Below are 24,768 nucleotides of genomic sequence, written 5' to 3'. Positions count from 1 at the left end.
GAGTGTGTGAGTGCGGTCTTAAAATGCTTAAATATGTTTTGCTTGTTTTCATAGACCTGGTTGCTTATTTCTCCCATGAAATCTGGCAACACTGCTGCTGAATCTCTTTGGGATCGGCCTGAGTCATTGATTTTCCAGTCCAGTTCCTCCCAATGTGCTCCATACTGGCATTCCAGAGCACTGCACCCCGCCCCCACCCTGCCTACCAAGGACATTATTATTATTATTATTATTATTATTATTATTATTATTATTATTATTATTATTATTATTATAATAACTTGCAAAAGTACTGTAAAAGTACTGTGGTCGGCTGCGTATGTATAGGCCTGTCCTCAGTGATCTCTAATTGGCTGTTGATGGTGACGTAATTAAGATATGTTTCAATGTTGGATGGGTAAAAGGTACTGCGGGGGGCACGGTGGCACAGTTGGTAGTGCTGTCGCCTCACAGCTAGAAGGTTCTGGGTTCGATTCCCGCTCGGGACGCTGTGGGTGCTGGCGGCGTGTTTCCTCCTCCGCGTCATCAGTGCCCATACCCGAGGCGGGGTTGGCGAAAGGGCCTCTCTGTGTGGAGTTTGCATGTTCTCCCCGTGTCCCCTAGGGTAGGTACCCTCACAAAAAACATGCAGTAATCCTGGTCTCTAAACTGCCTCCCCCTGGCCAGCCGGGGCGCCTGATGGAGGGGAAAGGAACTGGTTGGAATAACGTGTTCCCTCCGCGCTACGTCCAACCACGGAAACTCCCCCCTGTCAGGTGTAAAGGAGCAACTTGGACACTCAGGCATGAAGGAAGCATGAGTTCAAGTCCGTTGCTCTCCCCATGTCCCCCATATATGGGGACTAGGTTGGCGGAGGGTGTGTAGAGCCCAGGATCACATTAGATAATTTACACAGGGGTGAAAAAATGAGTTAAATCATGGGATAAAAATTATTATTAAAAAAAAAAGATACTGCGATCGGTGCAGTGTGATCGGCGATCGTACTGCGGTCGGCTGGATATGTAGGCGTGTCCTCGGTGGTCCCTTATTGGTTGTTGATGTTGACGTAACTAAGATAGGTTTCAAGTTGGGAGGGTAAAAGGTACTGCGATCGGCTTGGTAAGTATGTGGGTTGTGTTGTTCACGAGGTTACAAAGTTGGTATAAGGTCGGTAGAGGGTATTTAAGTGTATGTCGGGATTAGAATGGCATTATTGGTTGTTGATGGTGACGTAGCTAGGGTACGTTTCAAGCTTGGTATAAGCTGATTAGTTACGTCACCATCAACAAATGTAATATCTATTAGTATAATAGTATTTTGTATTAATGTCGGATTTCTTTAAAAGTTTGTTTGTTGTTTTCGTGGGCACGGTCCCGTGAATTTGTTGTGCGCATGCTCGTTTTGTGACTCACCAGACCTGGATTCTGTTTAGCTTTTTTTTTACGCTTGCATTGTCGCGCCCCTCTTGAGCAGACCTGTAGCAGTTGATCCAGGCAACGTGTGCATTCCTCACTTCCCGTTTGAAAGGCCCTTTATAGAGGGGCTGAAAGTATCTTTGTAGAAGTCGGCAGTACTTGCGCGCTCTGCTTGCGCACAAGTAGGAATGGCCTACTTGTGTGCATGGCGCAATTAAATTGCACCTTTCCCGTCAGGCACTCATTATCCCCATACATGGGAATACCCGTCAGTCACTCATTATGCCCATACATGGGAATGCCCCCAAATATGAAATCAAACCCTGTACACTCAAGAGAATGTCCGCGCGACCACCCTTAGAACTCCATATATGGAGCTGACCTGTTCAGACATTCCATATGTTGATCTAACCTCATCAAACCCTGTACACTCAAGACATGCTCCTTATATGGCCAATACAGAATTCATTCCATGTTGATCCCCTATGCCAAAGCGCCAGCTCGCCCAGAAGTCTGCCGTCAACGCCCCCCAAGGGCGAGGTCTTACTGGTTATTATTATTAGCATGTTCTACAGATTCAGTTTATTAGATTAGATTCATATCATCAGCGTCGGGCAGAAACCTCTTATCTCCATATTTTTGTTTTTGTTTTTCCATAAATGAACGCCCTACTTGATCATACTAACTACAGTGTCATACCAAAGCATCAAAAGTATACCAGATCTACAGGCTCGAAACACAGCGAGAGGGAGAGAGAGGGAAACCCAGAAAAGGAATATCAGGAATTTTAAAATGTGTTTCACAGTGTTGATTTCGTTGACTAAAACTATGACGAAAAATGTTCGTCGAGTACGTTTTTTTACTGACGAAAACTAAATGGAAACTAAATGAAAACTAAGCTATGATGACTAAGAGTAAATATATTGACAATTTCGTCAACAAATAAAAACTAGACTAAAATGTTAGGAAGGGACTAGTGGACAAGAGATCCAGTATAAGTAAAAGACACAAGTCATTTTACACTTGGTTGCATGCTGAAAATAGCAGCAGTGGTGAGCTTGTAGAATGTAGATCATCAGCTATCTGGCACTAGAGAGATGCAGAGTAATTTTCACCCAGCTCATATTAACCAAAGGAAAATAGAGATATACCTCTCTCTTTTTTCTTGTTTCCTTTTTTTCCCTCTGTCTTTTTCTTAAATTCTAAACTTTAGAACAGTAATTCTCTGCCTTTTGAATCCCAAGGAACCCCAGTGTTACATCGTTGCTGCATGTCGGGCAGAAATGTGTGACCATGACATTTAAACTGTTGTAGTGAAATGTGTGACCATGACATTTAAACTGTTGTGGTGGAATGTGTGACCAAACTGACCATGACATTTCGGGTAGTTGTTGTGGTGAAATGTGTGACCAAACTGACCATGACATTTCAGGTAGCTGTTGTGGTGAAATGTGTGACCAAACTGACCATGACATTTCAGGTAGCTGTTGTGGAGAAATGTGTGACCAAACTGACCATGACATTTCAGGTAGCTGTTGTGGTGAAATGTGTGACCAAACTGACCATGACATTTCAGGTAGCTGTTGTGGTGAAATGTGTGACCAAACTGACCATGACATTTCGGGTAGTTGTTGTGGTGAAATGTGTGACCAAACTGACCATGACATTTCAGGTAGCTGTTGTGGTGAAATGTGTGACCAAACTGACCATGACATTTCAGGTAGCTGTTGTGGTGAAATGTGTGACCAAACTGACCATGACATTTCAGGTAGCTGTTGTGGTGAAATGTGTGACCAAACTGACCATGACATTTCAGGTAGCTGTTGTGGAGAAATGTGTGACCAAACTGACCATGACATTTCAGGTAGCTGTTGTGGTGAAATGTGTGACCAAACTGACCATGACATTTCAGGTAGCTGTTGTGGTGAAATGTGTGACCAAACTGACCATGACATTTCAGGTAGCTGTTGTGGAGAAATGTGTGACCAAACTGACCATGACATTTCAGGTAGCTGTTGTGGTGAAATGTGTGACCAAACTGACCATGACATTTCAGGTAGCTGTTGTGGTGAAATGTGTGACCAAACTGACCATGACATTTCAGGTAGCTGTTGTGGAGAAATGTGTGACCAAACTGACCATGACATTTCAGGTAGCTGTTGTGGTGAAATGTGTTACCAAACTGACCATGACATTTCAGGTAGCTGTTGTGGTGAAATGTGTGACCAAACTGACCATGACATTTCAGGTAGCTGTTGTGGTGAAATGTGTGACCCTGACATTTTAGCACACAGGAAGTACAGTGGAGATGATTGGAGCTGAATGGATGATTATTGTTGTAAAGAACAACATGGCATCTCCACGCCTAAACTCATCTTTCAAACAGATCAAACATTCTGTGACCTTGTCAGATAATGTGTTTGTACATGCCTGTTTGCGTTTGTTTTGTGTGTGCGTGTGTGTGTGTGTGTGTGTGTGTGTGTGTGTGTGTGTGTGTGTGTGTGTGTGTGTGTGTGTGTGTGTGTGTGTGTGTGTGTGTGTGTGTGTGTGTGTGTGTGTGTGTGTGTGTGTGTGTGTGTGTGTGTGCGCGCGCACGTGCGCGTGTGTGCAGTGGGCTGGAAAGGCAGGACCAGCTGTTTCCATCTGAAGAGGAACAAAGGGAATAATAATCCATCTTTCATATCCATGACATTAGTTTGGTGTCTCATCCTCTTATCCAATCAAAAAACTCATAATTCTCATAATTCTCAGTTCTCAGTTTTTGGGCTGCAATTTACCCACTAGTAGTACATTTCAGTACTTTTACTCCACTACAATTATTTGAAAACTTTAGTTAATTGTTACTTTGGAGATTTTGATTAAAGACCTCCAGACCTACTTTGGCAATTTTAAAATAGCCAAGCTTGTAGATTTCAAGCAAGCTTTCAAAGGATTTTTATAAATGTTATTAATATGAAACCCGATAGACTTAACGACCTAACCTAAATGTTAGTCAGTCAAAAGATAAAAAACATTGCTGTCTGTCCACTGTCTGTAAACCTTGTGTGGGCAGCGGACAACAACTCGCTTGGTTTCAACATCAAGGTCTCTCACTTTGTATGCAGTACATTGCTCAATGTTCATGACTCCAAGTGACGTATGCGGATGTGCCTTTTAGATCAGACTGTAGGTCTGTTTGTGGGGGTGATGTGTCACATACTTGACCTATATGAGTTCATGAACCGTGCTACAGCCATCAGCTGTTTTCGGCGATCAGCTGTTTCATGTCCATGGGCACAGGGAGTCTCCAGCACACATTAGTCGTTGCTGTTATTTATTCATCGGGTTAAAAAATGTAAATACTACTCTGCCCTCATCAGAATAGAAGTAAATCCTCAGTGTTCATGTTCATACAGTATATCATTTTTTTTCAACACATGTTTATTCATTTTCTTATTTGACAAAAGTATGTATACAACAATTATTCACATATTTTCCCCCCATACACACAAATGGCAGAGCAAATATTGAAATTAAATCTTTAAAGAAATTATCAATAGGATATGCCCATGAATACACAAATTTAAACCTAAGAGGGTACGCTAAATGTAATCATTTCCTAAACCCAAGCTCAGCACTATATCGGATTTCAGTTACCATTCCCAAACACTTTCCCTCGTATCTGTTCCCACATAAAAACAGGTATTATCGACATGGATTGAATATTTTCCTCCCGGGGGGACACATGCACGTTCCCAGTTATAGCTTATATTATTATGTTTCTGTGTGTAGCCGAAACTAAATGAAGCATAGGCAACATGTGAGGTGTGAGTGGGATTGAAATGTTGTTAATCGATATTTAAAAGACAATGCCGTTCCCGCTGCGCGTGGGAGAAGGTGTCACAGCGTGTGAAACCCCTAGGGGAGACAGTGACAGGAAAGAAAAGGTCAATTTGATCTGAAGGCCTTTTGAAGTGTTCTGTGCGGTAGTTGGTCTTACGGTCATGCGAGTGCTAAGCAGCAAGCTATATTACGCTTCAACTAATTTGATTTATGGTAGGACAAAGTTACCTGACTGCAAAGACAAAACGGAATTCTGTTACATAGAATGCATGAATGCATTCGAAAATGGTGTGAGTCAACTGTCTTGCTCAAGACACTACCCTTTGCGTAACATATGGTTACAAAAGATATATGTTTTCATTTTTCATTGTCAGGTCACATGTACAATAACAAATGAAAGTCCTTCGTGGCATGCTGGGCACAATATACGCTGTAAGTGCATTGCTGGAATTCGGCGGAAGTAGCGGGATTTTGGCGGAAGTACTGCTCATGGAAATCTGTTTACATTATCTGTGTATGAAACAAGTGTCGACAAATATCATATTTGTCGACGGATGTTCCGGCCCGACATTTCCGGCTATGCACTCTCTGCCTTATATTGTGACCAGGCTTTTCTCTTCGCAGATGCGTAAGGCTGGGACCGAGGCTAGGTTTGTGGTGGTGGTTGTGTTTGTGTTGCAGACTGTTAACAGGTTTGTGGTGGTGGTTGTGTTTGTGTTTGCAGGCTCTTAACGGCTTTGTGATGGTCATCACTGCAGACGGGACCATCTTCTACTGCTCTCACACCATCCAGGACTACCTGGGATTCCACCAGGTAATACTGTGAATTAACGCTCTACTTGATCACACTACAGCGTCTCACAAAAGCATCAAAGGTGGCAGATCTACAAGCACGAAACACGAAGCGAAACAAGTTAAACAACACATTTTGAGCTTATAGATCTGCTACTTTTGCTATTTTTGAATTTGAATTCTGAAAAGTAACAGTAACCCGACAGAGACGATGTATAGAAATGCAGCTGAAAGTGCTGTGTACACTGAGAGAATTAAAACCAGTTAAAATACGTCAGCAAAGTGCTGAACAATACAACTAGCAGAGGAGCAATACATTAAGATCTCGAACAAAGATATATATTGTTTGATACAATAGAATCACCTCATACGATACTCATTTAATGCTATAGGGTGAAAAGATGCGGTTTCAACTGATGCCTAAAAAGATGTCGAATTTTGACAGAAGATAATCTAATATTTATAATTAAACATTTCTCTCTGCTCTCTTCACACCTCTCCTCTCCTCCCCTCTCAGACTGATGTGATGCATCAGAGTGTGTATGAGCTGGTTCACACGGAAGACCAACAGGAGCTGAGGAGAAACCTGCACTGGGCATTGAACCCTCCACCTGCCACCTTAGCTGCCTTGGCCCAAGAATCCCCCCAAGGTGACGTGCTCTACTTCAGGGGTCTTCAACAGGGGGTACTGGACCCCCCCTAGGGGGTCCTCAGAGTAACTACAGCAGGGCCGCCAAATCTTTGAGTGATGGGGAACTGTAGCCGGAAATAGCAGATCTTCAAGCTCACAGTGCCTCTATACAGTGGCTATTTCCTGACAGTTGGTGTAGAGGGGGAAAAAGAGCACCACCAAATCCAACAATAGCAAAGATAGTGTGTGAACAAACAAACAAACAAACAAACAAACAAACACAAGCACATCTATGTCAAGTGCTTTGGATAAAGGCAAACAAACATATTAATTTACACAACACTGATGCTAGTGCTGTAAAATAAGTTTATGAATATAATATATACATCTGCTAATTCTTTTTAAATATCGAAAGTATTTGGGAAGATGCGTGCGTGCATGTGGTCTGTCTGTCTGTCTGTCTGTCTGTCTGTCTGTCTGTCTGTCTGTCTGTCTGTCTGTCTGTCTGTCTGTCTGTCTGTCTGTCTGTCTGTCTGTCTGTCTGTCTGTCTGTCTGTCTGGCTGGCTGGCCGGCCAGCCAGTGTATCTGTATAGGTCATCGCTGTTGGACAGACATCTACAGATCTATACATATTCAAACGTTTTGTGTTTTTTTGTAAATGTATGCCCTACTTGATAATACTACAGCGTCACACAAAAGCATCAAAAGTATCCTCACCTTGTAGACCTGCTTGCTTTTTTAATTTGAATCCTGAAAAGTAACAGTTTTGGAGGTAATGAATGAGGTTTCCACCCGACAGAGTGTATGTGCAGCACTGCACTGGGTCTCAGAGACTCCATCTTTATACGCTGACTGTTTGACAAGCCAACATCACTCAACAGTTTTACAGGGTTAAGCAGTGCGGGACACAGGCCATGGTCACATGATCCTCTAATCTATGCTTTGGCTTAACGAGGTGAAATGGTCACAGATCTGTGTGTGCTGTTGACTGTAAGATACTTAGGTCATGTGTGTTTTGTTATTATTATTATTACTAGACCTGTACGTGCCCGTCGGCACGTACAGGTCTACTCGAGAACGATGCAACTTGGGAACCTAATAATACCCGTTGTCAACTTGTCATAGCAGCCGTTTTAACTATCTGTCTGTGTCCCACATGGAGATCTCTGTATCTGCCAGTCTGCCTGTGTCTGAAGAGTGCAAACTGACTGTGAAAAGTGGTATGGTTAAGAAATAAATTTGCAGGTGTGGGGTTGCAGTGGCAATCAATTGGCTGAGGCAAAGGCTGGAAATTGCACAGGTGAGGTAAGGGGACTTTGGCTCATTAGGTCCACTGGCAGAGCCTGACTAGAGCCCTTTGTGGTGGTTCTGGAGAACCGTGGGTCCGACCGTGGGTCCGGGCACTGCACTCCCTGCGGGGGTGTGGAACGCATGTGTCGAATTTGAAGTCGGTGGGGCAAACGGTTCTTGAGTTACATGCATTACAACCGTTCACACACACGCACACACGCAGACACACAGAGACGTGGTGCATTTATAGTAGGATTATTATTATTGATATAATATTATTACATTAAGACGATGCAACTCAAACCACAGTCTCTCATCTCTACGATGTAGAACAAATTAAGTAAACCAAAGGATTGCTGATCCGAAGACAATTCGGAAAGGACTATAATGTGTTTTCAGAACTTCTAAGTTACCAGTCCAGACCCCCGCCCCCCAATCTGTCCATATAGCTCAATGCATCTGCCTAACAACACAGTGGCTCACTTGTCTACTCGAGTAGTGGCCTCAGTTACATGCACAAAATGTATTCTGAATTAATTAATTTATTCCGAACAGAGATTCATACTCAACTGTTTACATGGAACCTGAATACAGGTATTCCTATTCCTCAATTGTTTACATGACCAAAGCATTCATTCGGAAAATATAACTTTGGACTATATGGCCAACCCATAACCGTTATCCCTTAAGATATGAATAACCAACAAACACTAACAGTTATTATCTGATAAAATAAAATAAAAATATATTTTGAAGCAGTCCCTGCAACCACACGCAACCTCCACCCAAAACAACACAGAACAAAAACACACAGCATGAAGCGGGTGAGAGAAGTGGTGTTTGGGAAAGTTTTTCCCAAGAGATTAAAGAATGATAATGAGGTTATGTAACGTTGGATGGTCTAAAAGGATATATATGCGATATATCAGCGTGGTCAATGGCGAGGGTTTTCAGGAGTTGCTGCCTTCCAAAGTCAATTCGTTTTCATGATTGCACAGTGCGCTCAGTGCGCTATTTCCGATCGCGCCCAGACTGTCACGGGTCCGTCGGAATTCGAAGTCTGGGCGCGTTCGACGGTCGAATGGAAGCCCATTTTAAAGAAAACATAAAGCTAAAAGCGCAACTGGCTAGTTGAGTTTGCGTGTGGCTCTTACGAGTCCGACCTACTGTTGGACCGCACTCGTCAGTCACCACAGAATTTGATAATTACGTGCTACTATTGACGAGGAGTGCATGTTAATTCATCCGTCAGTCAGCCATTACACAGAATTTGCCCGACAGACAGACAGACACAGACAATTCCTAGTAGGTAAACTCAACGATGCGGTGGAGGCTTGGTGACTGCTGGGAAAGTGAAGTGGAAACCGAGCTACACTTCCTAACCATCTGTCCATTGTACCAAGACATCAGAGACACATACTTCCCACAGATTACAACCACACACGGAGATTTTGAAAACATGACCAATGACAAAAAACTCCCATATCTGCTGGGCGAAGTACAACAATGTGCAAACACAGCAGCAAGATTTGTGAGTTGCTGTGATAGGAGAAGGATATCAAACGGAACACAACCACCCTAAAGACTAATCATTGTTTAGATTCCTGCACTATACCTGCATCCAGCGATCTTGGTACAATATAGAAATTGATCTATTGAAGATTCTGACGTTCAAATGTACATATTTTTTATTTTGATTGTATTGATGTATTGTTGTATCGTGCTTTCTGCTTTGGCAATGTAAACGTATGTTTTCTCATGCCAATAAAGCCCTTTGAATTGAATTGAATTGTGTTCACAACAACTCACGCCAATTCCCCCGCCCAGGTGGACTGGGACACGGTTCCATGTTTCACCCATACACTGCAATTGGCAATGGCACTGTCATTCGCAGATGGGTTTGTAAATAGCGCATTTTATTATGGGAGGAAAAAACTGGTGTATTTGTCTTTTTTAATGGGTAAAGTAGAGCATTTCTGCGTGCATAAAATATCTCCAAATGACCATCCCTGCTTGGACATGGGCAAAAAGCACTATAGTCTACTAAGGGCAGACATGTGTAAAATAATACATGTATTCCAAACTCCCAGTAGCATTCGGAATACAGTGTTTATAATGGTGATCTATACCGATTCAAACGGTATATACCACCCCTCCAGACCGGAATGAAAATTCATTCGGAATGGGATATTCTATTCCAATTGAGGTGTTTACATGAGCATTTTATTCTGATGACTGGAATGAATCCATTCATTCCAAATGAATTTCTCCATGTAAATGGGGCCTGTACTGCCAGCTGTGGTGTTTACCGGGATCTGCCTACTGTATGTGTCCATGGAGATATGGATGTTTTTGTTACTTCTTGTGACATGTTTCGTTCTTGCATGGTCACTCGAGAGGGATTACAGAGAGGTGTTGTACCTCCTGGAGAATGGCTTATGAGACTAGTATGTGCTAACCTCCTCAGAGTGAGACCAGTATGGTATTGTCTCTGTCAGGTAGAAACTAATCTCTCAAGACGGAATCAGAGAAGGAAAACAACAGCAGAGGGTATTTTTTTTTCTTTTTTTTTCTCCCACAGATGGGTTCCAAGATTGAGTGGAAAATTCTAATTAAAAAATAGCAAAAGTTGCAGGTCTACGAGCTCAAAACATGTTGCTTTGTGTCGCGTTTCGAGCTTGTAGATCTACTACTTTGAATGGTTTTGTGTGACGCTGTAGGGCATTCATTTATGGTCGTTAAAATATGGAGTCAAGAGGTTTCTGTCCGACAGCAACGATATACTGGCTAGGGTGGGGTGAAGTACCTGTCATTTTTATGGAATGGGTTCCCAGATTATAGATCCCTCTGTAGATCCTATCTCTTTGCTAAGGGGGCAGTAAACATCCAGCATATCTTCCCTAACCCTGCATCACTTTTCCACCATAGTAACTATATAGCTCTGCCTCTGCACTGCCATCTTATACTTGCAGAAATGTTGATGCAGAAATGTTATTGCTGCATCAAAATTACTCTCAATGTGAACCTTGCTACTGTTTTCACTGTTATTCCAGTTAGTTAGGGGAAGTAAGTATCCTTCTCCCTCTTACACACTGCAGTGAATAGCTGTGTCATTTTAGGCTCCAAAATTCTTGCGACTGGCTTATTTCTCCATTCAACTTCTCTGTCGCTAATTTGGTTTAACAGACTGTTTATTTGGTGATCTGTTAGAGTTTGCACTGGTTTCCACCAGTATTTGGTTTTCAGTTTGCCTCGCACAAGTTTCCCATGAGATAATTGTGGTCACGATACTCCTGCGTGCTTAAACATTTCCATCCAATTTTTCCGTTCTTCAATGATTTTGTCCAATTAGTTTAATGTTCCCATTACCAAACCTAGAATCTGTCCAGTCACAAGCTCTTGTTAATACTTTTCATTGGTTAGATATTTTTATTACACAGCTTGGTTGAATGCTTGATTGAATCCAGTGGTGTGTTATTTCTGAATAATGACCGATGAGCTCATTAACAGACCGCAGTCTATTCAAAGACTCGGAGCACCTGCTGTACTGCTTGATTTTGAGCTGTATCCAACATGACAACCATATTTACTTGTAAACCAACACACATTGTCATTTACACCTAACATCGCTCTCAAGAATGTTTTTTGAAAACATTCGAAGCGAGAAATAGACAATACAGTAACCACAAATATTATTTGAACAACACTTACACTTACAGGCGACCGCATCATCCCAGCATAACACTTATGGAATACTTACATTACTAAGCAAGGAAATACTTTGTTGTTGCTTTTGGGTCAATTTATTAATTAATTAATTACGTAGCCCTGTAATATGCGGGATAATTGGCGGCCAAGCGGTCATTGTTGAGAAATAAACACCTTTAGGGTGATTATGCAACTCCGCTATACGTCGGTGCATAATCACCCTGTTGGGTTTTATTTCTCAACATTATCCCTTGCATAAAACACACTTAAATAGCAAAAAAAGAAAAAAGCTGATCTACATGTTCCAAGCTTGTAGATGTGCTATTCTTTCCTACTTTTGGGTGACACTCTTGTATTATGAAGTAGCATCATACAAGAACAACTTAATCACTATATGGTTGAGTTGAGTTTTTTGAGTTTTCACTGAAAATGGGCACGTTGTCGATCTGCTATTTTCTGCGAAAGCTTTCCCCACAATACAGATGCTGGGGTTTAAGTGGTTATGGGAAAAAGAAAAACATAAAATGTTTAAATATGGAGACGAAGGTTTCTTCTGCCTGACAGTGATAATATATTTCTTTGTCCTTACAGAAAATGAAGTGGAGCACAGCAGCACATCAGTAGTTACCTACCACCCTGAGCAGCTTCCCCCTGAGAACTCCTCCTTCCTGGAGAGGAACTTTGTCTGTCGCTTCCGCTGTCTCCTGGACAACTCCTCTGGCTTCCTGGTAAGACCCTGACCCTCTCCTGGAGGGTTGAGTGAGTGAGTGAGTGAGTGAGTGAGTGAGTGAGTGCGTGCGTGCGTGCGTGCGTGCGTGCGTGCGTGCGTGCGTGCGTGCGTGCGTGCGTGCGTGCACTCTTAAAATAACATCTTTTCACTGTCTTTTCCCAAGGCGTTGACCCTGCAGGGCAGGCTGAAGTTCCTGCATGGGCAGAACCAACGACATGACAACGGGGGCAAGGCCCCGCCACAGCTGGCCCTGTTCACCATCGCCACTCCTCTACAGCCACCGTCCATCCTGGAGATCAGGACCAAGAACATGATCTTCAGAACCAAACACAAGCTGGACTTCACGCCCATGGCCTGCGATGCAAAGTAATGCTATCGTCAAAATACAGTTGCATGCTAGACATAGTGCTGGGTGATATATTTTTGAGTGGTGCAAACCACTCCAACAACCAGCTTTGTCTGTATCTATGTTTGTGTACCTGTGTACGTGTCCGTGCACAGGTGAGCATGGTTACCATGGTCGCTGACATTACGTCAGACCACAGCTGATCAGGCTATATAAGACCTTGCACCACTCAGTTCACACAGGTGTGATTTTTGGTTATTGCCTAGCCTGTTTTGCTCTGGTTATGCTGAAAGACAGAGAGGGTGATATCTGATAATCCTTTGGGCTGATAACAGATACGACACGTCGTTGGCCAGCCAGTGCAGCCAAACGTGCCCCTGTGCTGCACTGTGGCACCTGGAGTGGCCTAACTGGAACGAAATCAGCATGTCACGGCTGCCACAGTTTCTACTTTAATCTAAAGTAAAGTTATTTTCTCATTGTCTAAGTAAGGCTATGGGTATGGGTTTTCATGGTTGACTCTCTGTTTAGTCTTGGAAGCGAAACCGTTGCCTCCCACAATTTTCAAATGCTTCCCTTCCATCATACAGTCTAGAGCAACGGAAGCTCAAGCGATAAAGCAGATTTGACGCCTCCTCCTCCTTGCTACCGTTTTGTCTTTACAGTCGCGCAAATTTGTCCCAATATAAATAAAAATCTGAAAATTAAATTAAATCAATAAAATGTAAAGATATTATTCAAATATATTTTTGTGGCCTGGGCCGGCTTAGCAGTCTGGGCACCTTGGCTGGTAATCTAGCATGGCAGTGTGTCGCGCGTTTGAGTCCTGATCCTACCAAACTTTGCTGTGTGTCTTCCCCCCATCTCTCCTCTGTTTCCTGTAAACTTACTTTGTATAAAAAAAAAGTTCACATACAGACAAACGCTTCCTGTCTCGCCTTCCAGGAGGTGTAGTTCCAGACTCTACGTACTGTAGCATTCTGAGATTGTGGAATAGTTGTCTGGCTACACGAGACTGTCATCTGTTGGATGAAGCCTGGTTCATACTGCATTGTAGGACGTGTCACTCGCCCAAAAGCATGGATTAGGCTTAACCTCTCGCAAACAACCAATGCCTGGGCAATATTAAAGCAATACTAAAGCTGCAATCTGTAACTTTATGTCCTACCAGGATCCTAACCCACGTACCCCGTGTGAGTGCTGACTTTTCTGTTGAGTCAATTCAGAAAGCCTGTTTTGGGCAGAGCATGTATTGCACTTTTAGCTTCGTGCAATACCACAGTAGTAGCAGAACAGTAGCCGTCCTACCTGACGGAAAAAAATAATGGTTCTGGGTGCTCGGAAGTTCAAACAATTGTAGCGAAGGACCGAAAGTGCCTTTGTTGGGGGACTGAAAATCTGCAACTAAGGAAAAATAAATCATGGAAAAAAGAAAAGAAAAAAAAGCCTAGTTCATAATAGAAGTTGTTAAAAACTGGGATAACCCATGCCAGCACTACCACCAATAGATGTACATGTCTATATATAGAAGAGCAGGGAGACCAAATTCAGCCATTCAAGTTGTGTAATAGCTAATATTAACTGTGAGCTAATGTGTATAACTGTCTTGTGTGCTTGTGAACATCATTCATTTAGATGATAAAGATTTGTGATGAATCATTTGCTTTAGTGTGTCTGTGTGATCTGGACACCAAATAATGGTTATTTTCTTTTCTTTTCCAGGGGGAAGATAGTCCTGGGCTACACCGAGGCTGAGCTCCGTGTGCGTGGGTCTGGATACCAGTTCATCCACGCAGCAGACATGTTGTACTGTGCCGAGAACCATGTCAGAAGTGAGTCACGCCTCAGTCGAAAACGCTCAACCACTTGAACCCCAGGCATCCAAATTCTGGGGGAACATTAGCCCCCCAAAATGCAGATCTACACGCATCGGCTGTTTTGGCAAAAAGATTTGGTGTAGATGGAGAAAGAAAAAGTGGTTCAAGTGCATTTGTAACTCATGTCCGATTTACATATTTGTTCTGTGTCTGTGTCGCCGTGCAAGTAAGAGGGGCCAATCTGCAAAGCTCACAACGCTCACAGTTTGTATTACAATGCAACACGTTGTGAGCTTCTATAGATAGAATGCTATTTGCTATTTCCAGCATGGCTAATTTACAACAAATGCTACGGTTTCCACCTTTTTTCCATCAGTATTTTTGGTTTCCAGGTTTTAAGAATTAGTCCTGTTCATAAAAAGTGGAGGAGAGGGTCAGAGAGTTCAGACCGGCTTTCCCAAGTAATCCCGCGGGATTACAAACCAGATTGAGCAAAGCTACAGAACCAGCCAGCAGAGTGGATAGATAGGGGCTATAACAAATCCACCGCATGAGCAAAGCATGGGAGATGATCCATATATCAACACGGCCACACAAGCCAGGCGGAAATACCGCAGGCAGGCCAGGCCGTCGGGTAGAAACCCCAAATGTATTCACTGGGAAAAACATGGAAAGTTGACATACAAGGTTTAGGGGGATACAAGGTTTCTGGTGCAGACTCAGAGCACTCAGCGGCCTAAAAGTTTAGTTTAATCTGCCAAGCTAAATGTGTCAAACCAACTCATTGTTTAATACAATGTCAGCCTCTGTGTCACCCCACCGCTGGTTGTTTTAAGCAATTTTCTTGTTTTTATTTTTTATGTAGCCCTTGTTATTCACAGTGGTGTAGGCCTAAGTAAAGTAACTATACTGTAAGTACCTGTTATACTGTACATAAATACACATTTGAGTCAGTATTTCCCATTTTCAATATTTTAACTTCTAGTCAAACATTGTACTTTTTTAGTTTCTAGTTACTTTGTGGATGTTTATCATTATTTAAAAAACAATTAACCACTTCACCACCAAGCCACTGCCTGAAAATGTCACTCGCTCCTTCTGCATTTTGGAAACTGGGCACATTCACAATGAGTAGCCTACTTTTAACATTTGGTACTTTAAGTACATTTGGATGCCAATACGTTTATACTTTTACTCAAGTAAATGTTGAATACTGAACAGATTTTTAGTGTTCTTTGTGTGAGTAGGCCTATACTTCATACACCACTGGTTATTCATACCGTGCGTGTTTGTGCGTGTGCGTGCGTGCGTGTGTGTGTTTGTTGTGCCGATAGTGATGAAGACGGGGGAGAGTGGTCTGACAGTGTTTCGCCTCCTGACGAAGGACAACCACTGGAAATGGGTCCAGTCCAACGCCAGGCTGGTCTACAAGAATGGCAAACCAGACTACATCATCGCCACGCAGAGACCCCTCGTGTACGTTAGTTCCTTCCTCCTTAAAATATAGAATATTAACATTGAGTTGGGACGCAATAGTACAAAATGCAATATGATTAAATGGTTTCTATAATCAATGAAATAACTCTTAAATCGCATGGCCAATTTCAGTAATTGAACTTGGATGCAAAATGTCCGGGACACATGCAGCTGCAGGCTCCGCAGCTTTTAAACATACCTTACCTTAACCCTCTGTCATCTTGTCACACGTTTCTCATGCATTCACGCACGGATAATTTAGAGAAATGCACACACATGACATGCCACAGAACAACTCCACCGGTTACTTTGGCTGATCGCCAGCTGGTTTCCATCTTTAACGTGGAACAGTCACATCATTGTGCAGCTCTTGGTCGGCTGCCATTTGTTTTGATTCCAAACACATTAAAAGAGTCTTGAATCCCTGGTGTTTATGAGGGCTGCTTACGACCAGCGCTGCCAACAGTAAGCAACCAGGTCTAGGAAAACAAGCCCAAAAGAAGCGACTATAGGCCACATGAGCACTTTACACTATACATCGGTCCCAAGCTCACAACGCCTTGTGATGCGTTGTGAGCTTGTAGATCTGCTATTTCCTTCTTTAGGGCGGGTTAGCTCTACATAACTCTGAGCAGCGACTGACATTGTGAGCTTGTAGATCTGCTATTTTATTCTTTAGGGCGCGTTAGCTCTGCATAACTCTGAGCAGCGATGGACAGTTAACAAAGTACATTTACTTACTTATCATGGTTAGGGGCTTCTTACAACATGCTCCTCTGTATCTCTGTAGGGAGGAAGAGGGAGGAGAGCATCTGCGTAAGCGCTCCATGCACCTGCCCTTCACCTACGCCACAGGAGAGGCCCTGCTCTACCAGAGCAATCACCCCATCGCAGGCTTCATCGACGGCAGCAGCCACGAGAAGAACGGCAGCAAGTCTAAGAAAAGCCGGAGTGAGCGGGCGGCCAGGGACGGCGTGGACCCTGGCTCCCTGCTAGGGGCCTTGATGAGCCAGGACGAGTCGGTGTACGTCTGCCAGCCGGCCCTGGAGCCCAAGCTGTCTTTCCACGGCAGCTTCTTCGGAGACCAAATGGGCGTCTCTGAATCGGAACCTTCCGGCAACCACAGGAGCTGGGAGGAAGCCGGAGGCGGGAGCATGTCAGCGGCCCCGAGACTCCCGGCCGCCAGCTTCGATCCGCTCCTCGCCACCCTGGACTCGCTCTCCCTGGGTGGCCGGGGAGGCGGCGGGGAGGAGGCGGACGGCGAGGGCTGCTCCAACGGGGAGCTGTTCGGAGCTCTGGAAGGTCTGGGTCTGAGCGCCGAGGACCTGGAGCTGCTGCTGTTGGACGAGCGGATGATCCGTGTGGAGATGGACGCCGACCGCGTGCCAACCCTGGACGACCTGCTGACCAATGACGAGATTCTCAACTACATCCATGACTCCCTGGAGGCCAAGGTGGACGGCAGGGAACAGGCGCTGCCTGCCGCCGCGTCTGAGTCCGCGACCGTCGCGTCCGCCACGGTATCCACACCGGAGAGTAATCTAACCACTGGTACTGGCATGCACACTCACTACGCCCATCACAGGCCTCCCCCGGTGGGTCAGGCCCCCATCATTCAGCTGTCCCAGCAGATGCAGCACCACCTCAACATGCAGCCAGGGAAGAGGATGCGTGACCTCAGCGCGCAGAACAGCCACGTAGCCCCTCCTGCGTCGATGCTCAACCACAGCCTTCTAGGGCAAAACCAACCCATCCCTGATGAACCGTGGACGGCTGGGGACATCCTGGCTACAGCTGGGGTCCAGGTGGACCACTGTCACACACATCAGCAGACTCTCTTCAGCAGCAAGGCTCTGGGGCTGGATGGGGGGCTGTCACACCTGCACTACCTCCAGCAGCAGCAGTCTAGCATGCAGAGCCATCTCCTGCAGCAGCAGCAACGCCATGCCAAACAGAAGGGGGCCAACCTCAACGGACTGTGTAACCTTCCAAACACAGACGCCCAGGCCGGCACCAAGCAGCCCCCCCAGTGGCCCAACAACTACGGCTTCAGCCACCCGGGAGAGAGCAGCGGTGGTAATGCCTGCCTCAGCAACGGCCAAGCTTCCCTTACGCACAGCTCACTGGGCGGTTGCATGGACTACGGCATACTGGACATTGACGGCATGGACTTTAACATCAACGGGAGTGGCGTGTGCAGTGTGGGAGGAGGCGTGGGCCAGCTGCAGCAGCACAGAACCGACCCCGGAGGATGCTCCTACCAGAGGATGAACCACAAGCGTCAGCCGGAGCCTCTGCTGCCTGCCCCGCTGGCCCAGGTGCTGTCCAGCCTGTCCCAGTGTCCTCCAGCCTCCAGCGCCACCGCCACCCTGGAGCACATCCTGGGGGTGGGCCAGCCCTGCAGGCAGCTGGACCCCTACGGGATGGTCAGCTCTGACATCCCCCACCACGACCCCAACCACAGCAAGGTGTGTATGCTTTGACCATTTTAGGAGAAATCAGACCAAAACACATGAATCTGCCTATAATCCTGTCCCAACATACATGTTGGCCTTGGATTGTTTTATAGATGCTCCCTGTTATCCCTGTTCTCCTTTTTACCCACCCCTCCCACAGCTAGAATGGAGCTAGTTGTCTTAATTCTAATGCAGGTATTTTAGTAGTTCCAATTGTTTTCCCACTAATCATCTATTAATAGTGTCCTGGTGTGCACATGCACTGTTTGTCACCCTCGAGCTGCCGTTCATATAGAACCCAGTGGTCGGGGGAAGACTAAGAAGAGCGCACGAGCTAAGCGACTAGGGTGACACTCTGGATTGAGAACGTCTGCCAAATACCTAAATTGTAATCTCAATCTCAATCTGCAGATGGAAAATGGCTGTGCCCTGAGCAGCACTTTCCCAGGTGTCTGTGTGCTGCCCAACGGGAATGGAGCAGCAGCACCCCCTAATGGACAGATGCTGCCAGGTGCAGAGACTCTGCCCAGCCTGCCAGACCCACAGGCCACCGGCTTCTACCTCTGATGACATCACACAGGGAGGGAGGGGCTTATCATCAGCATTCAGGAGCGCCAGCCAATCGCTTGCAGGGCAACACTGCACGTAGGGTCTGAAGCACCTAATGACAGGACAGGACAGGACAGGACCCGCCTTCTGCATCTAGACGGCATGAAAGGAACTAAATGTAGGCCTACTGTGACATGGCTGTGTCTTGCTTTTATTTTTTTCATGTCTTTTTGTAATTGTAATTAAATATCATAATTTTGAGTCCTTTGTTTACAATAACGGCAGTCAAGAGTGCTTGTAAATTTTAGTTTGTTCCAAGTTTTTGCAAGTTAATGCAAGTTTGAAAATAACTAAATATAAATAAGTATTTCAACCCTGGGCATTCCGAGGTGGAGCAGGTAAAAATCAAATCAAAAGGATTTGCAGAATCTTTTTTTTTAATATAGCCATTCTGTAAACTCACAACGTATTGTAACACGTTGTGAACTTGTGGATTGGCTATTTTATACATTTATTTCTTTTTTGTGGTTTAATTCATTAAAACCAGGAAATCGAAGCATCTGTGTACTTTTAGCTATATCTTCTCTGTAGCGTGGAATCCTCACACGTCCAAAACTGTTGCTTTTCAGCATTCAAAAGCATAAAAAGTAGCAGATCTACAAGCTCCATATGCGTCTCGCCACGTTTGTGGATCTGCTACTTTTGACGCTTTTCTGTGACGCTTTAGTATGATCAAGTAGGGCGTTAATTTACGGAAAACCCAACAAGTTAGAATATGGAGATATTCTGCCCTGACAGAAACCATATCTAAAATGACACAGATACTATCTCGGATTGAAAGGTATACCAACATAGGTCTAAATGGCTTAATTGGTTCAGAAATGTTGCTCCCCTCACCCTCCAATCCCCCCCATTATTGCCAACGGTTTCAAGTCATGCATCAGGAATGTAATATTTCAAAGCCAGTGTTATCTTTGTCGTGCAGTTTTCACTTGTCAACGATGAGATTATGTCATTATTTGAAAAAAAAAAGAAGATAGAATATTGAAATTTAGACCTGGAGAGACTATCCTGCACTTTATTTCAAGCACCCACTTCAATGCAGATTCTGTCGTCTTGGGATTCGGGGGTTAAGAAAAAAACAAAACTATGTTGTGTTCATCTTCAAAGTTACTGTTAATGGAACTATTGAACAGTTGTAATTTTATTTTTTGTTCTCTTATTTTGATAAGAGATGGGGTGATGGGCTTGCTGTCCTCGCAGACACATAGACCTCTGTACAGTTGCTAGTGTTATGAATATTATTGTTATGTTGTTTTTCCACTTAAATTATGTTGAATATTGTAGAGGGTGTGAGACCTCTGGCTAAGCATTTCTTTACCTGTACTCAAGGTATAAACTGTGACTGATTAACACCAGGACACTCCATTTTAACTCACAGTATTTATTCCTATTTTATGTCCTACAAATATGAAGTTCTGTCATTTTAATTTTGCATTTCTTTGTTATTTTCAAAGGTCCAGATTATACATTATTGCATCATACCCACGCCATCCCTAGCGTCCCTATTCCTGGCGTACTTTTGGCCAGGGGGTGGGGGGCAGTTTAGACCCCTGGGACTCCGGTCAAAAGAAACGTTTTGTGTTTTATGGTAAATTAACGCCCTGCTTGATCATACTACAGCGTCAGACAAAAGCATCAAAGGTAGCAGATTTACAAGCTCGTAGATCTGCTACTATCTGCTATTTTAGAATTTGAATCCTGAAAAGTAACAAAACGGATGTGTGAGGTTTCCACCAGACGGAGACGATATATAGGCCTATGGGTTAAACCCAGTGGTTAAAAATGGAAGAAGGAAATAATTTAACCACTTAAAACCCAGCATCCGTATTCTGGAAATAAAAATAAAAATAAACGCTAATACCAGATTTACAAAGCAAAACGGAAAGGTCACTAGTATCGAGTCCAGAAGGACTCCAGTCAGTCAACCAAGTAAAGATTTTAAGTGATTATGGTCCTTCTTGCTAAAGTAGTGATTATTCTGGGGATATGGAGGATTGTTTCACCTGGGACAATTCTTATCCCAGCTCTGATAAACTCCTGGATTTATTTCTTCTTATTATTTACATTTTATTTTTTTATTTCTTTGTTTTATAGTCTTTTGGACAAACAGGCTTACAGTATATTTTTGCTGTTGGGCAGAAACCTATTATGTCCATATTTTGAATGTTTTGTTTAAATCTTCTTAAATTAACGCCCTCCTTGATCATACTACAGCGTCACACAAAGGTATCAAAAGTAGCAGATCTACATTTGCGCCGAATTTCGAGCTTTGTAGATCTGCTACTTTTGCTACTTTTGAATTTGAAATCCTGAAAAGTAACAGTTTTGGACATCATTTGGTTTCCACCTGACATGTATATCAAGTCAGGATCCGTTAAGTCTACATGGGACCTTGGAACAGTTAAAACGACAATGGCAAACACAGACAAACCAAATGTGAGTTATTAAAAACAGAAACATATAAAAAAAAAAAAAAAAAAAAAAGGATCTCTCTCTCCTCTTGGAGGATACAGTTTGAATGTTTCATGTACATACATAGTAAATGAGATGGGGTGGAAATGAGGCAGAATATAATTATTTCATCATGATGGTGCTGAAAAGAGATTTCCAAGTAGCTCTCATTATGTCATTGCTATTGATATTAATGTTATTGTTAATGTTTTTAAGTTGAAATGTGGTACACAAGTGGTTACATGTCGTCGGAAGCTAAATCGTTTCTCTTCCCTTTTTTTTACAACTGAAATGTTTGGTATATTTAATATGGTTGGTGTGAACTATTAACAGTGTGATGAAGAAGAAAAAATATGTGGTATGTATATAATTTTGCGTCAGTGCACTCGTTTCAAGCACTATTTTTAAAACACACTTAGTGAGTATAGTGACTCAGTTTTTATTGTATATTGTAAATAATACTCTCATGTAATAATAATAATAATAATTATAATAATAATAAGACTTTTCTAACAGTCTGAACATGGTGCCATACTCCTCCTGAGACATGTTAAATAGGCTGTAAACGTTGAAGAGTTTTAATTTAGTCTTTTTAGATAGCCACAGTTCCTTTAACATGCTAACAGGACAAGATGTAGCTGTAACATCTGTGAGGGACCTTTTGACTCTGTGTCCTTTGACTGCTTGTTTGAAATGTATTATTTTCATCCTTTGAAATAAAGGATTTCTGCAATCACACAAAAACAAAACAAAAAAGGTCTTGTGAGAATATGTCCTTGATTGGCCAGCGACCCTGGAAGGCGCATATGCCTTTGCAGGTGACCTTCATATCATTCTTCAGACTGCAGATGTGCAGTCTAACCATTCCATTGATACTACAAAACATGCGCTACGAGGCTTGGTTTAAACACCACCACCACCCATAAAAACTTGAACTATATGTGAACTATATGCCTATGTCGTTTTTTCACGATTCTTACATTTCTTTTTTAAATCGTGGACAAAAACGACATAGTATGTTGTCGAAAACCATGAACTATAGTATTTCGTTTTTTCATAGTTTTAGAAATAGCTAGTGCTTTCAAATTTGAGAAATTCAGAATGGGGGTCAATGGCATATTTTGGCACGTCGAAAAAAATCACTTTTACCTAGAAACTCAATTCACACTTTATAATTCAGCTTACTGTGGGCACACATGCTGGAACTTTTTTCTTTGAAATGTTTTGTAGTAGGAGTTATTTAATTTAAACGCCCAATGCATTCTCAATGGCAATAGCACAAACTTTGGCATGCTACTAGTCCTACATACTACTTACACCTAGAAACCCTATTCAAACCTTAGGTTAATCTTACGGTGGATTAAGATGAAAAAACACTTTCATCTAGAAACTCCATTCACACTTTTTATAATTCAGCTTACTGTGGAGACACATTCTGGAACTTGGTGGTTTCTGAGTTATTTAATTTAAACGCCCAATGCATTCTCAATGGCAATAGCACAAAGTTTGGCATGCTACTAGTCCTACATACTTACACCTAGAAACCCCATTCAAACCTATTTAGGTTCATCTTACGGTGGACATGTTTGCCTGAAAAGGAATCTGAAATGTTTCATAGTTTTAGAAATATAGTGCTTTCAAATTTGAGAAATCTAATGGCTCAATGGCAGATATTGGCACGTCAAAAAATCACTTTCACCTAGAAACTCCATTCACACTTTTTATAATTCAGCTGGAACTCTTTACTTTGAAATGTTATGAGTTAGAATGAGTTATTTTCGTCTTTTTTTCAAATCCTCAAAACTTATGAAAAACGGCATGCTATAATATGCTGTCCGAGACCATGGGCTATAAATGATGAAAAACAAGGATTTTAAAAAAAGATGAAAATCACTCCGACACCATGGGCTATAGTCCATGGTGTTGGAGTGATTTTTGTCTTTTTTTCAAATCCTCAAAAATGATGAAAAACGGCATGCTATAGTATGCCGTCCTAGACCATGGGCTATAGCCCATGGTCTCGGAGTGATTTTCGTCTTTTTTTCAAATCCTCAAAAATGATGAATAACGGTATGCTATAATGCCGTCCTAGACCATGGGCTATAAATTATGAAAAACGAGGATTTGAAGAAAAGACGAAAATCACTTTCGAAATCACTATTTCAAAGTCGAAGTCGACTTTGAAATAGTCGACTTTTAAATTTCAAAGTCGAAGTCGACTTTGAAATAATCGACTTTTAAATTTCAAAGTCGACTTTGAAAGTTCAAAGTCAGAGACAGTGACGCAGAGACAGTGATGCAGAGACAGTGACGCAGAGACAGTGACGCAGAGACAGTGACGCAGAGAGAGTGACGCAGAGAGAGTGACGCAGATACAGTGACGCAGAGAGAGTGACGCAGATGCAGTGACGCAGAGAGAGTGACGCAGAGAAAGAGAAAGAGAGACGGCATACTATAGCATGCCGTTTTTTCATAATTTTTGAGGATTTGAAAAAAAAGACGAAAATCAGACCATGGACACGTGCTGGAACTCTTTACTTTCAAATGTTATGAGTTAGAATGAGTTATTTTCGTCTTTTTTTCAAATCCTCAAAAATGATGAAAAACGGCATGCTATAGTATGCCATCCGAGACCATGGGCTATATAGCCCATGGTCTCAGAGGTCTCGGAGTGATTTTCGTCTCTTTTTTCAAATCCTCAACAATGATGAATAATGGCATGCTATAAACGAGAACCGTGGGCTATAAATGATGAAAAACAAGGATTTGAAAAGAAGATGAAAATCACTCCGACACCATGGGCTATAGTCCATGGTGTTGGAGTGATTTGTCTTTTTTTCAAATCCTCAAAAATGATGAAAAACAGCATGCTATAGTATGCCGTCCTAGACCATGGGCTATAGCCCATGGTCTCGGAGTGATTTTCGTCTTTTTTTCAAATCCTCAAAAATGATGAATAACGGCATGCTATAGCATGTGCTCCGAGACCATGGACTATATATAGCCTGTCGCTTTTCAGTGATTTTCACCTTTTTTTCAAATCCTCCGAAACCGTGAAAAATGCCACCCTATAGCATGTGCTCCGAGACCATGGACTATATATAGCCTGTCGCTTTTCAGTGATTTTCACCTTTTTTTTCAAATCCTCCGAAACCGTGAAAAATGCCACCCTGTAGCATGTGCTCCGAGACCATGGACTATAGCCTGTCGCTTTTCAGTGATTTTAAAAAAAAAAAAATCCT

General features: G+C 43.0%; 1 protein-coding gene across 1 annotated transcript in view; it reads left to right on the top strand.

Moving 5' to 3' along the window:
- ahr1b (aryl hydrocarbon receptor 1b) overlaps positions 1-22,269 on the top strand; it is a gene marked incomplete at its 5' end in the record, with an annotated part of 44,227 nt that extends 21,958 nt beyond the window's left edge. Inside the window, 8 exons of the mRNA XM_079517752.1 lie at positions 5,941-6,030; positions 6,526-6,658; positions 12,230-12,366; positions 12,532-12,734; positions 14,437-14,546; positions 15,866-16,007; positions 16,798-18,475; positions 18,875-22,269. Coding sequence (XP_079373878.1) covers positions 5,941-6,030; positions 6,526-6,658; positions 12,230-12,366; positions 12,532-12,734; positions 14,437-14,546; positions 15,866-16,007; positions 16,798-18,475; positions 18,875-19,030 — 2,649 coding nt within the window. The 3' untranslated portion in view covers positions 19,031-22,269. The remainder of the gene's footprint in view (positions 1-5,940; positions 6,031-6,525; positions 6,659-12,229; positions 12,367-12,531; positions 12,735-14,436; positions 14,547-15,865; positions 16,008-16,797; positions 18,476-18,874) is intronic.
- Between the last annotated feature and the right edge of the window lie 2,499 nt (positions 22,270-24,768).

The sequence above is a fragment of the Electrona antarctica genome, assembly GCF_951216825.1.
Source record: "Electrona antarctica genome assembly, chromosome: 13".
Classification (NCBI taxonomy): domain Eukaryota; kingdom Metazoa; phylum Chordata; class Actinopteri; order Myctophiformes; family Myctophidae; genus Electrona; species Electrona antarctica.
The sequence above is the reverse complement of the archived record's forward strand: the minus strand, read 5'-3'. Positions and strand labels throughout refer to the sequence as shown.